General features: G+C 46.6%; 1 protein-coding gene across 1 annotated transcript in view; it reads right to left on the bottom strand.

Annotated features, from left to right (window-relative positions):
* Window positions 1-12,590, bottom strand: part of nfxl1 (nuclear transcription factor, X-box binding-like 1) — a 233,424-nt gene extending 220,834 nt beyond the window's left edge. Inside the window, exon 1 of the mRNA XM_070870141.1 lies at window positions 12,275-12,590. Within this exon, the coding sequence (XP_070726242.1) occupies window positions 12,275-12,464 (190 nt within the window). The 5' untranslated portion in view covers window positions 12,465-12,590. The remainder of the gene's footprint in view (window positions 1-12,274) is intronic.
* Between the last annotated feature and the right edge of the window lie 315 nt (window positions 12,591-12,905).

Genomic DNA, 12,905 nt, shown 5'->3' with positions numbered 1-12,905 from the left:
TTATCTGAATGGCGGCAGACTAGAAAAAGGGGAGGTGCAACGAGACCTGGGAGTCATGGTTCATCAGTCACTGAAAGTGGGCACACAGGTACAGCAGGCGGTAAAGAAGGCAAGTGGTATGTTGGCCTTCATAGCTAGGGGATTTGAATATAGTGGTGCTCTCCACTCTCTCTCCTGTGACAGTTGGAACTGGTGCTCTCCACTCTCTCTCCTGCGACAGTTGGAACTGGTGCTCTCCACTCTCTCTCCTGCGACAGTTGGAACTGGTGCTCTCCACTCTCTCTCCTGCGACAGTTGGAACTGGTGCTCTCCACTCTCTCTCCTGCGACAGTTGGAACTGGTGCTCTCCACTCTCTCTCCTGCGACAGTTGGAACTGGTGCTCTCCACTCTCTCTCCTGCGACAGTTGGAACTGGTGCTCTCCACTCTCTCTCCTGCGACAGTTGGAACTGGTGCTCTCCACTCTCTCTCCTGTGACAGTTGGAACTGGTGCTCTCCACTCTCTCGTATATATCAGTAATTAACTTTTAGCATTGTTGTTGCCAATTCAAGTGTATCTAAGATAAAGTCATGGCAGGAGAGCTCAGACACGTGTTATGCTCCTCCTGTACTATGTGGGAAGTTAGGAACACTTCCGGTGTCCCTGACAACTACGTGTGCGGGAAGTGTGTCCGCCTCCAGCTCCTAACGGACCGCGTTGCGGCACTGGAGCTGCGGGTGGATTCACTCTGGAGCATGCACGATGCTGAGAATGACGTGAATAGCACGTTGAGTGAGTTGGTCTTACCACAGGTAAAGGGTCCACAGCCAGATAGGGAATGGAAGACCAACAGGAAGAGCAGTGCAAGGAAGGTAGTGCAGGGGACCCCTGCGGTCATCCCCCTGCAAAACAGATACACCGCTTTGGGAACTGTTGAGGGGGATGACTCATCAGGGGAGAGCAGCAGCAGCCAAGTTCATGGCACCGTGGCTGGTTCTGCTGCACAGGAGGGCAGGAAAAAGAGTGGGAGAGTGATAGTGATAGGGGATTCAATTGTAAGGGGAATAGATAGGCATTTCTGCGGCCGCAACCGAGACTCCAGGATGGTATGTTGCCTCCCTGGTGCAAGGGTCAAGGATGTCTCGGAGCGGGTTCAGGACAATCTGAAAAGGGAAGGTGAACAGCTAGTTGTCATGGTGCATATAGGTACCAACGATATAGGTAAAAAACGGGGTGAGGTCTTACGAGACGAATTTAGGGAGCTAGGAGTTACATTTAAAAGTAGGACCTCAAAAGTAGTAATCTCAGGATTGCTACCAGTGCCACGTGCTAGTCAGAGTAGGAATCGCAGGATAGCTCAGATGAATACGTGGCTTGAGAAATGGTGCAGAAGGGAGGGATTCAAATTCCTGGGACATTGGAACCGGTTCTGGGGGAGGTGGGACCAGTACAAACCGGACGGTCTGCACCTGGGCAGGATCGGAACCAATGTCCAAGGGGGAGTGTTTGCTAGTGCTGTTGAGGAGGAGTTAAACTAATATGGCAAGGGGATGGGAACCTATGCAGGGAGACAGAGAAATAGAAGGGGAGGGGGGTGGGCAGAAGCAAAAGATAGAAAGGAGAATAGTAAAAGTGGAGGGCAGAGAAACCCATGGCAAAAAGCAAAAAGGGCCACATTACAGCAAGATTCAAAACGGGCAAAGTGTGTTAAAAAGACAAGCCTGAAGGCTCTGTGCCTCAATGCGAGGAGTGTTCGGAATAAGGTGGATGAATTAACTGCGCAGATAGCAGTTAACGGATACGATGTGATTGGCATCACGGAGACATGGCTCCAGGATGACCAAGGCTGGGAACTCAACTTCCAAGGATATTCAGCATTTAGGAAGGATAGACAGAAAGGAAAAGGAGACGGGGTGGCGTTGCTGGTTAAAGTGGAAAACAATGCAATTGTAAGGAAGGACATTAGCCTGGATGATGTGGAATCGGTATGGGTGGAGCTGCGGAATGCCAAAGGGCAGAAAACGCTAGTGGGAGTTGTGTATAGACCACCAAATAGTAGTAGTGAAGTTGGGGACAGTATCAAACAAGAAATAAGGGATGTGTGCAATAAAGGTACAGCAGTAATCATGAGCGACTTTAATCTACATATACATTGGGCTAACCTAACTGGTAGCAATCCGGTGGAGGAGGATTTCCTGGAGTGTATTAGGGATGGTTTTCTAGACCAATATGTCGAGAAACTAACCAGGGAGCTGGCCATCCTAGACTGGGTGATGTGTAATGAGAAGGGACTAATTAGCAATCTTGTTGTGCGAGGCCCTTTGGGGAAAAGTGACCATAATATGGTAGAATTTCTTATTAAGATGGAGAGTGACAAAGTTAATTCGGAAACAAGGGTCCTGAAATTAAGGGAAGGGAACTTCGACGGTATGAGGCGTGAATTGGCTAGAATAGACTGGCAGAGGATACTTAAAGGGTTGACGGTGGATAAGCAATGGCAAACATTTAAAGATCACATGGATGAACTTCAGCAATTGTACATCCCTGTCTGGAGTAAAAATAAAACTGGCAAGGTGGCTCAACCATGGCTAACAAGGGAAATTAAGGATAGTGTTAAAACCAAGGAAGAGGCATATAAATTGGCTAGAAAAAGCAACAAACCTGAGGACTGGGAGAAATTTAGAATTCAACAGAGGAGGACTAAGGGTTTAATTAAGAAGGGGAAAATAGAGTACGAGAGGAAGCTTGCAGGGAACATAAAAACTGACTGCAAAAGCTTCTATAAATATGTGAAGAGAAAAAGATTAGTAAAGGCAAACGTAGGTCCCTTGCAGTCGGATTCAGGTGAATTTATAATGGGGAACAAAGAAATGGCAGACCAATTGAACCAATACTTCGGTTCTGTCTTCACAAATGAAGATACAAATAACTTTCCGAATGTACTAGGGGACAGTGGGTCTAGTGAGAATGAGGAACTGAAAGATATCCTTATTAGGCAGGAAATTGTGTTCCCCATTATAAATTCACCTGATGGGATTAAAGGCCGATAAATCCCCGGGTCCCGATGGTCTGCATCCCAGAGTACTTAAGGAAGTGGCCCTAGAAATAGTGGATGCATTGGTGATCATTTTCCAACAATCTATCGACTCTGGATCAGTTCCTATGGACTGGAGGGTAGCGAATGTAACGGCACTTTTTAAAAAAGGAGGGAGAGAGAAAGCGGGTAATGATAGATCGGTTACCCTGACATCAATAGTGGGGAAAATGTTGGAATCAATCATGAAGGATGAAATAACAGCCCATTTGGAAAGCAGTGACAGGATCAGACTGAGTCAGCATGGATTTATGAAAGGGAAATCATGCTTGACGAATCTTCTGGAATTTTTTGAGGATGTAACTAGTAGAGTGGACAAGGGAAAACCAGTGGATGTGGTGTATTTGGACTTTCAAAAGGCTTTTGACAAGGTCCTGCACAAGAGATTGGTGTACAAAATCAAAGCGCATGGTATTGGGGGCAATGTACTGACATGGATAGAGAACTGGTTGGCAGACAGGAAGCAGAGAGTCAGGATAAACAGGTCCTTTTCAGAATGGCAGGCAGTTACTAGTGGGGTGCCGCAGGGCTCAGTGCTGGGACCCCAGCTCTTTACAATATACATTAACGATTTGGATGAAGAAATAGAGTGTAATATCTCCAAGTTTGCAGATGACACTAAACTGGGTGGCGGTGTGAGCTGTGAGGAGGACGCTAAGAGGCTGCAGGGTGACTTGGACAGGTTAGGCGAGTGGGCAAATACATGGCAGATGCAGTATAATGTGGATAAATGTGAGGTTATCCATTTTGGGGGCAAAAACACGAAGGCAGAATATTATCTGAATGGCGGCAGACTAGAAAAAGGGGAGGTGCAACGAGACCTGGGAGTCATGGTTCATCAGTCACTGAAAGTGGGCACACAGGTACAGCAGGCGGTAAAGAAGGCAAGTGGTATGTTGGCCTTCATAGCTAGGGGATTTGAATATAGGAGCAGGGAGGACTTACTGCAGTTGTACAGTGCCTTTGTGAAGCCTCGCCTGGAATATTGTGTTCAGTTTTGGTCTCCTTGTCTGAGGAAGGACGTTCTTGCTATTGAAGGAGTGTAGCGAAGGTTCACCAGACTGATTCCAGGGATGGCTGGGCTGTCATATGAGGAGAGACTGGATCAACTGGGCCTTTATTCACTGGCGTTTAGAAGGATGAGAGGGAATCTCATAGAAACATATAAGATTCCGACGGGACAGGACAGGTTAGATGCGGGAAGAATGTTCTCGATGTTAGGGAAGTCCAGAACCAGGGGACATAGTCTTAGGATAAGGGGTAGGCCATTTAGGACTGAGATGAGGAGAAACTTCTTCACTCAGAGAGTTGTTGACCTGTGGAATTCCCTGCCGCAGAGAGTTGTTGATGCCAGTTCATTGGATATAGAAAGATAGAAAATAGGTGCAGGAATAGACTATTCGGCCCTTCGAGACTGCACCGCCATTCAATGAGTTCATGGCTGAACATGCAACTTCAGTACCCCATTCCTGCTTTCTCACCATACCCCTTGATCCCCCTAGTAGTAAGGACTACATCTAACTCCTTTTTGAATATATTTAGTGAATTGGCCTCAACAACTTTCTGTGGCAAAGAATTCCACAGGTTCACCACTCTCTGGGTGAAGAAATTTCTCCTCATCTCGGTCCTAAATGGCTTACCCCTTATCCTTAGACTGTGACCCTTGGTTCTGGACTTCCCCAACATTGGAAACATTCTTCCTGCATCGAACCTGTCTAAACCCGTCAGAATTTTAAACGTTTCTATGAGATCCCCTCTCATTCTTCTGAACTCCAGTGAATACAAACCCAGTTGATCCAGTCTTTCTTGATACGTCAGTCCCGCCATCCCGGGAATCAGTCTGGTGAACCTTCGCTGCACTCCCTCAATAACAAGATTGTCCTTCCTCAAGTTAGGAGACCAAAACTGTACACAAAACTCCAGGTGTGGCCTCCCCAAGGCCCTGTACAACAGTAGGAACACATCCCTGCCCCTGTACTCAAATCCCCTCGCTATGAAGGCCAACATGCCATTTGCCTTCTTAACCACCTGCTGTACCTGCATGCCAACCTTCAATGACTGATGTACCATGACACCCAGGTCTCGTTGCACCTCCCCTTTTCCTAATATATTCAAGAGGGAGTTAGATATGGCCCTTATGGTTAAGGGGATCAAGGAGTATGGAGAGAAAGCAGGAAAGGGGTACTGAGGGAATGATCAGCCATGATCTTATTGAATGGCAGTGCAGGTTCGAAGGGCCTACTCCTGCACCTATTTTCTATGTTTCTATGCTACATCCTCAAAAAACTCCAGTAGGTTTGTCAAACATGATTTTCCTTTCATAAATCCATGTTGACTTTGCTTAATCTCATGGATATTATCTAAGTGTGCCGTTATCACATCCTTTATAATAGACTCCAGCATTTTCCCTACTACTGATGTCAGGGTAACCGGTCTGTAGGTCCCCGTTTTCTCTCTCCCTCCTTTTTTAAATAGTGCGGTTACATTTTCCACCCTCCAATCTGCAGGAACTGTTCCTTAGGGCCCAAGTTTCGGGCCGCGCCTAAAACGGCGCAGCCCCGACCTGGCCAAAAAAAAATTACAGATTCTCCGGCTCCCTGCTGGTCCACTTGAGCCGGGCGCGACGCAGTACGAGTTGTAGGGGGCGGAGCTAGGACCCTGCGCTGAAAACAGTGCCAGGACCTCTGCACATGCGCGCTAGTAGGCGCGCATGCGCAGTAGCTCCAGGCGCCCAAAACTGTGTGGGAGGGACCCGAAGCACGCAGCCCCTAGCCCTGGTCGAATGGCCTCACAGGGGCTGCGTGCATAAGGCTCCTCCCACGCCCAGCTCCTGCTTCCTCCCGACCCGACCACCGACCCGACTCCCGCTCTCCCCCGGACCGGACCGGCGCCGAACCTCCCTCCCTCCCACCACCCCGGACCCGACCCAACCCAACACCACCTACCTGTAAATCTGGTGCTGGTGCTGGAGACGGGCCCTGCCCGAAGTCTTAGGTCCGGCCGGGCCCGGCCCGTTCAGCCTCTCTCCCCGCCCCCCCCCCCCCCCACTCCGCCTCACCTTCCCCCCGCCCTTTCTCCTTTTCCACCCCCCCCCGGCTTCTCCTCCTCCCCCATCCCCTCGCTGTCAGAAACACAGACACTGACAGACAGTGAGTGAGAGAAACAGACAGACAGAGAGAGAGATAGATACACTGACAGAGTCACACTGGGGGGGGTGGGGGGGAGGGGGGGGCATCCCAGCACACTGTTGGAGGGCTCCCGGTGATGCAGTCAGTAAGTAGAAAATGTTTTATTTATTGATTTTTTGTTTTAATTATTTCTTATTAATTTTTTTTGGATTGATTCATTGGTTGATTTATTGATGTTTTTATCATTTATTATTGATGATGGCTCTTTATTTGTAAAACTGAAGTGTTTAATGTTTGTAAACTTCCCTTTAAACCCACCCCCACCCACCCCCACCCCCATTCCCTACGCCTGATTTGTAACCTACGCCTGATTTTCTAAAGTGTAGACAAGGTTTTTTCGAGCCTACAAAAATCTTCACTTACTCCATTCTAAGTTAGTTTGGAGTAAGTTTTTACTGCCGAAACTTTGAAAACAGGCATAAGTGGCCGGACACACCCCCTTTTGAAAAAAAAATTCTGTTCCAAAGTGAAACTGTTCTAACTGACTCGAACTGGAGCAAACTAAATGCCGAGAATTTGAATTTCGAAGATACGCTGTTCTACACCAGTTGCTCCAAAAAATCAGGAGCAACTGAGGCCAAAACTTGGGCCCTTAATCTATAGAATTTTGGAAGATAACAACCAATGCATCTACTATTTCCATGGCTACCTCTTTTAGAACTCTGGGATGCAGATCATCAGGCCCTGTGAATTTATCGGCCTTCGGGCAACCACGTGCAACTTCCAGGGCCATTAAACAGAGGACTGTATTAAATGCACCTAGTATGGTATAAGTGCTTTGATGGCTATCTGTGTGTGCCTCAAGAGCAGAATGGCCATCTAGTAACCATTCACATTGTCATCTTCGCAGGCGGCTGTGGGAAAGATGTCCCACAGCCGCCGGGAGCTGCGGCGGATAGGCAGCGGCCCACCCAGAAACATGTCTCTGACAGACCTCGAGGAAAAAGAGTGGCTGGTCTGATCGGTGTCTCCGGGAGATCCCCTCTCATTCTTCTAAATTCCAGTGAATACAAGCCTAGTCGATCCAGTCTTCATATGTCAATCCTGCCATCCCAGGAATCAGTCTGGTGAACCTTCGCTGCACTCCCTCAATAACAAGAATGTCCTTCCTCAGATTAGGAGACCAAAACTGTACACAATATTCAAGATGTGGCATCACCAAGGCCCTGTACAACTGCAGAAAGACCTCCCTACTCCTCCACTCAAATTCTCTTGCTATGAAGGCCAACATGCCATTTGCCTTCTTCACCGCCTGATGTATCTGCATGCCAACTTTCAATGACTGATGTACCATGACACCCAGGTCTCGTTGCACCTCCCCTTTTCCTAATCTGTCACCATTTCGATAATATTCTGCCTTCCTGTTTTTGCCACCGAAGTGGATAACCTCGCATTTATCTATATTATACTGCTTCTGTCATGCATTTGCCCACTCACCTAACCTGTCCAAATCAGCCTGCAGCCTCTTAGCATCCTCCTCACAGCTCATACTGCCACCCAGCTTAGTGTCATCTGAAAACTTGGAGATATTACATTCAATTCCTTCGTCTAAAACATTAATATATATTGTAAATAGCTGGGGTCCCAGCACTGAACCTTGCGGTACCCCACTAGCCACTGCCTGCTACTCTGAAAAGGTCCCGTTTATTCCTATTCTTTGCTTCCTGTCTGCCAACCAGTTCTCTATCCATGTCAATATATTACCCCCAATACCATGTGCTTTAATTTTGCACACCAATCTCGTGTGGGACCTTGTCAAAAGCCTTTTGAAAATCCAAATACACCACATCCACTGGTTCTCCCTTGTCCACTCTACTAGTTACATCCTCAAAAAATTCTAGAAGATTTGTCAAGCATGATTTCCCTTTCATAAATTCATGCTGACTTGGACTGATCCTGTCACTGCTTTCCAAATGCACTGCTATTACATCTTTAAATAATTGATTTCAACATTTTCCCCACTTCTGATGTCAGGCTAACCGGTCTATAATTCCGTTTTTTCTCTCCCTCCTTTTTTAAAAAGTGGGGTTACATTAGCTACCCTTCAATCCATAGGAACTGATCCAGAGTCTATCGAATGTTGGCACTGATGCACTCAATTTGAAAGCTCAGGATACACAGCAAAATGGTAGCCCAAGAGTCATGGAGCAGCGGGCTGAAAGTATTGGAGAAAAAGGATCGTTGCATCTGAGAGTAGTAGAATAGGGTTTCTGGGCTCTGGGAATGGTGAGTTGTGTGTGCGCAAGTCGTGGGAAGAGGTACTGGGAGTGGAAGTCATGGTAGGATGGTCCTGGGTGTGGAAGCATTTAATTGGCAGTTATAAGATATAGGTGCAGTGCGGGGGGATGCAGGAATACCAAGAGGGGGTGCGAAGGATCGGAGGTAATTGTGGAGAGGAGTTTGGTCTACGGGAGCACTGTGGAGGTACGTCAAAAGCAATGAGGGAGGAAGCTTAAGATATCATAGCATAGGTGGGGGCGAGAATACTTTTTTTGGGGGGGGGGGGGAGAACGGGGTATGGAAGAATGACAGTTGTAAGCTTTAATCAACTGCAACATCCCCAGAAATGTTTATAGCATTGGTTGCCCAGCACTCCAATTACACTGTTGACACTATGACGACAATAACAGTAGTGTATAAGCGCATTATGCACTTTAGATAACAAAGATTAGCTCCATGGCTCAGTGCAAGGATGCGAGTTAGGAATAGGAGTAGGGCATTTAGCCCCTCAAGCCTGTACCACCATTCAGTTAGATCATGGCTTATCTCTACCTCAATTCCATATCCCTCAATACCTTTACCTAACAAAAGCCTATCAATCTCAGTCATAAAAAATTCAATTGACCCAGGATCCATAGCCTTTTGGGGGTCAGAATTCCAAATTTCCACTACTCTCGGTGGAAAAGTGCTTCCTGACTTTATTCTTAAATGGCCTAGTTTTAATTTCATAATGCCTTCTTGTTCTGGAAATAGTTTCTCGATGTCTACCCTTTTAAGTCCTTTTATCATTTTAAAGACCTAGATCAGATCACCCCTCAACCTTCTAAACTCAAGGGATTAACAAATCACATTAAGGAAACCAGTCCTCATAATTTAACCCTTTAAGCCCTGGCATCATTCTGATGAACCTGCACTGTACTCTCCCAGGGGTGAATAGCTTTCTTGATGTTCAATGCCCAAAACCGAAGGGGTCTGAGCAAGGCTCTTTACAACTGAAGTATAACATCCTCATTTTTGCGTTCGAAGCCTCGTGATAAAGGAAAATATTCTATTTGCCTTTTTGATCACTCTTCGTACTTATGTACTAGCTTTTACTGATTTCAAAGGCATGGATGAGAATTTCAGCAGCAGGTGAGCTGAGGCCGTGGCGGAGACAGACATTGTTAGAAATGGAAGTAAACGTTCTTTCAGATGGAGAAGACGCAAGGTTGGAAGCTCAACTAGGGGTCAAATACAAAAGTTTGGTACAACCTGAGGAAGTAACCAGGAAGAGGGATGGAATCGTTGTCAAGGGTACGGAGTTGTAGCAGGAGCCAGAGTCAATGGCTTTGGTCTTCCCAATGTTTAATTACGAGAAACAAAGCTTCCAGTTTACATATGAAAACAAATTGGGGAGGGAAGAGAAGAGGATTACCACAAACTCAAGAGCTAGGGAAACAGGCTCAAGCTTTGAAGAGGCACATTCCAATTTAGGATTAACTGTTTTACACATTAGTTGATGAATGTGTGCAACAGACTGCCCAGCTAGTGCAGAAATATGTAAAGGAAAATTGGATAGACCTTTGAGGGAGTGGGTGAATGTGTGATGTTCATTTTTTGGGACTGCACAATCTTTTATGATGCTGCACTTTCCTTTGTTCCTATATTTTGAATCAAAGAACCTAACTCTTAATTTTTATACAACACAATGAAACAGATCCAATATAAAACACAAACCTAAATCCAGACTGGCAAGAGGCCAGAATTAGAGCAGTGCAGAGATCATGAAAGGTTGTTGGGTTGGAGGAAGTTACAGAGATAGGCTTTGGGACATAATGAAGTCATGAAATGCAAGTCTTTTCTTTTAAGACCGGGGTGGGCAATTATTTGGGCTGGAAGCTGCTTAACAAGTTTTGGTGAGCTGTTGGGGGTGCACATCAATGTTCCCCCCAAGTTGTGCAGCCGCGTACTAATAGCGAGGTCGCCCTCAGGTCACTCATTACCTCCTGCCGCTGGAAGAGATACCACGCAGCAAATTTAAAGGAACCGTGCATGTTTTAAGCAAAGTTTTAAATTGGTAAATATGAAACAGGCCAACTCAATCTACCTGGAATCCATTCCCATATCTAAGATGGTGATGAGAACCTCCCCATTGCCGTTGTACCCTGGGTACTGGGAGAGAAAAGACGCAGCACCATCTCTTCCTTCAGTAAAAGAGTCATCAAAATGAGCAGCCATGACTCGACTCAGACTAATGTGCAGCTCGAGCTCCAGCTTGCGTTCTATTTCTGTCCCATCCAGCGGGCCCGTGGCCCTTATTTTGCTCACTACTGGGCTGGAAGCTCCCCCGCTCTTTACTGAAGAAACTCCCAGAAACGGCAGGGACCCGACGTAACTGGCTCTGCGCCAGAGTTACGCCAGGAAACTGACCATACCCCCGCAGAATTCAAACACCTTTCACCCAATTGCACTAACAAAAATTGCATTTTATAACTCACTGGAATGAAATCAAGCACAGGACTAACTTTGAATAAATCGCTAAAATTCCTTCAGACAAGTTGAGACTAAAAATTCACTGCAGGTTTAAAACAATGTTCGAGTAAACAATATCCAATTGATTCAATTGTGTCAATTCAGAGTCATGCTGCCAATTGTGTTATTATATATTTAAAGGTTTGAATAACTTGTTGATTTACAAGCTGCAGATAATGCAGTAAGTTTCTATTTCTCCATATCAGATTCAGACATTTCTGAGTCGTGCTGCAGATACTGCTGTAAAGAGCAGAAGCCGTCCTACACCTTACAGTGTTAATATTGTTGATTTATTTATCTTAACTTCAAAGGGGAGGTTATAGCAATGACACATTGATGCAACGAACAGTAGATTTGATAAACCCGCCTGGTTTTGGTTATGACTCCCCTTCTGCCTCGGAGACAATGAACCTCCTCCTCGTGTTACATGAGGCAGGCTAGGGGACAGGTGCAGCATATGTTCTGCCTCAAAACCAGGCCTTGGCAGCCAAATTGAATGCACTTGGCCCGCTCGTATTTTTCCCGCCACTGTTTCAGACCCTCCTTAAAACCCATCGCTTGGGTCATCTTTTGGTCACCACTCCTAATATCTCAAGGCTCAATGTCCAATTTTCCCCTCCACCTCTCAAGCTCCTTAGGATGTCTTTTAAGTTTTCAAGTTCATAGAATCATAGAATAGTACAGCATAAAAGGAAGGCATGCAGCCCATCAAGTCTGCACCAGCTCTTCTGAAGAGCAATTCAGTTAGTCCCACTCCCTGGCTCTTTTCTCATATCCCTTCACTTTTTCTCCTTCAAGTATATATCCAATTTCCCTTTGAAGGCTACTATTGAATTTGTTCCCACCACCCGATCAGGCAGTACATTCCAAATACTAACCACTCAATGCGTAAAAAAGTTTTTCCTCATGTCACCTCTGGTTCTTTTACTGATCACCTTAAATCTGTGTCCTCTGGTGGTCAATCCTTCAGCCATTGGAAACAGTTTCTCTTTATTTACTCTATCTAGACCCTTCATGATTTTAAACATCTTTATCAAATATCCTCAGCCTTCTCTGCTCAAAGGAGAACAATCCCAGCTTCTCCAGTGTAACCATGTAACTGTAATCCCTCATTCCTGGAACCACAGCAGTAAAAGTTGTTTAAAAACTGAATTAAGTGTCAAACAAGATATTTTGTGTAAGATGGTGACACTTGCAGCTACAGAGTAAAAGTCAGTTAGCAAGACTTCATATATGTGAGGCATCCTCTGTTCCATTAAGTTTTTAGCATCGGTTTATTTACCATGAGTTGCAGCGGGCTGACTCCTTGACCTGCTGCTTCTGGTACTGAGGCTCGAGCCTCTTCCACCCGCGGGCCTGCCATCTCCTCCGCCAACCTGAGCTTGTCCTGAGGATCCAGCCACTTGACTGACGCCTGTTTTGCCCCTCCCGCGACCCCGGCCCCGACCGGCCTGCCGCCAAGCTGGTTCCATGCCCTTCCTCCCCTCGGATCCAGCGACCCTACGAACACATCAACGGCAACCGGCCCCCCAGCCTCTTGAGTCACCTTCACTGTGGGTAAACACATCAACGGCAACCGGCCCCCACAGCACTGCAAACCGAGCACCACTGCGCATGCCCCGCACAGACACGCGGCAGGAATTTAGCACGCGTGCGCACTGGAAAAGCCCATTGCACTGTGGGAATTAGAGTTTATGTCTCGTTGATCCCAACTATGACGTGCGTAGTGACGGCGTTGCCCCACGCCTATCACAATTCGTGGCACGGATATTTTTGCACGTAGCCGTGCGCAGGCTGGCAACCAGTCCCACCCACCCTTTCCTCCAACCACTGTCTGCCACACCTGTGACAGAGACTGTAATTCCCATATTGGACTGTTCAGTCACCTGAGAACTCACTTTTAGAGTGGAAGC

This window comes from Pristiophorus japonicus, chromosome 2 (genome assembly GCF_044704955.1).
Source record: "Pristiophorus japonicus isolate sPriJap1 chromosome 2, sPriJap1.hap1, whole genome shotgun sequence".
NCBI lineage: Eukaryota > Metazoa > Chordata > Chondrichthyes > Pristiophoridae > Pristiophorus > Pristiophorus japonicus.
Note: the sequence above shows the minus strand (reverse complement) of the source record. Positions and strands in the feature narration are given on the sequence as shown.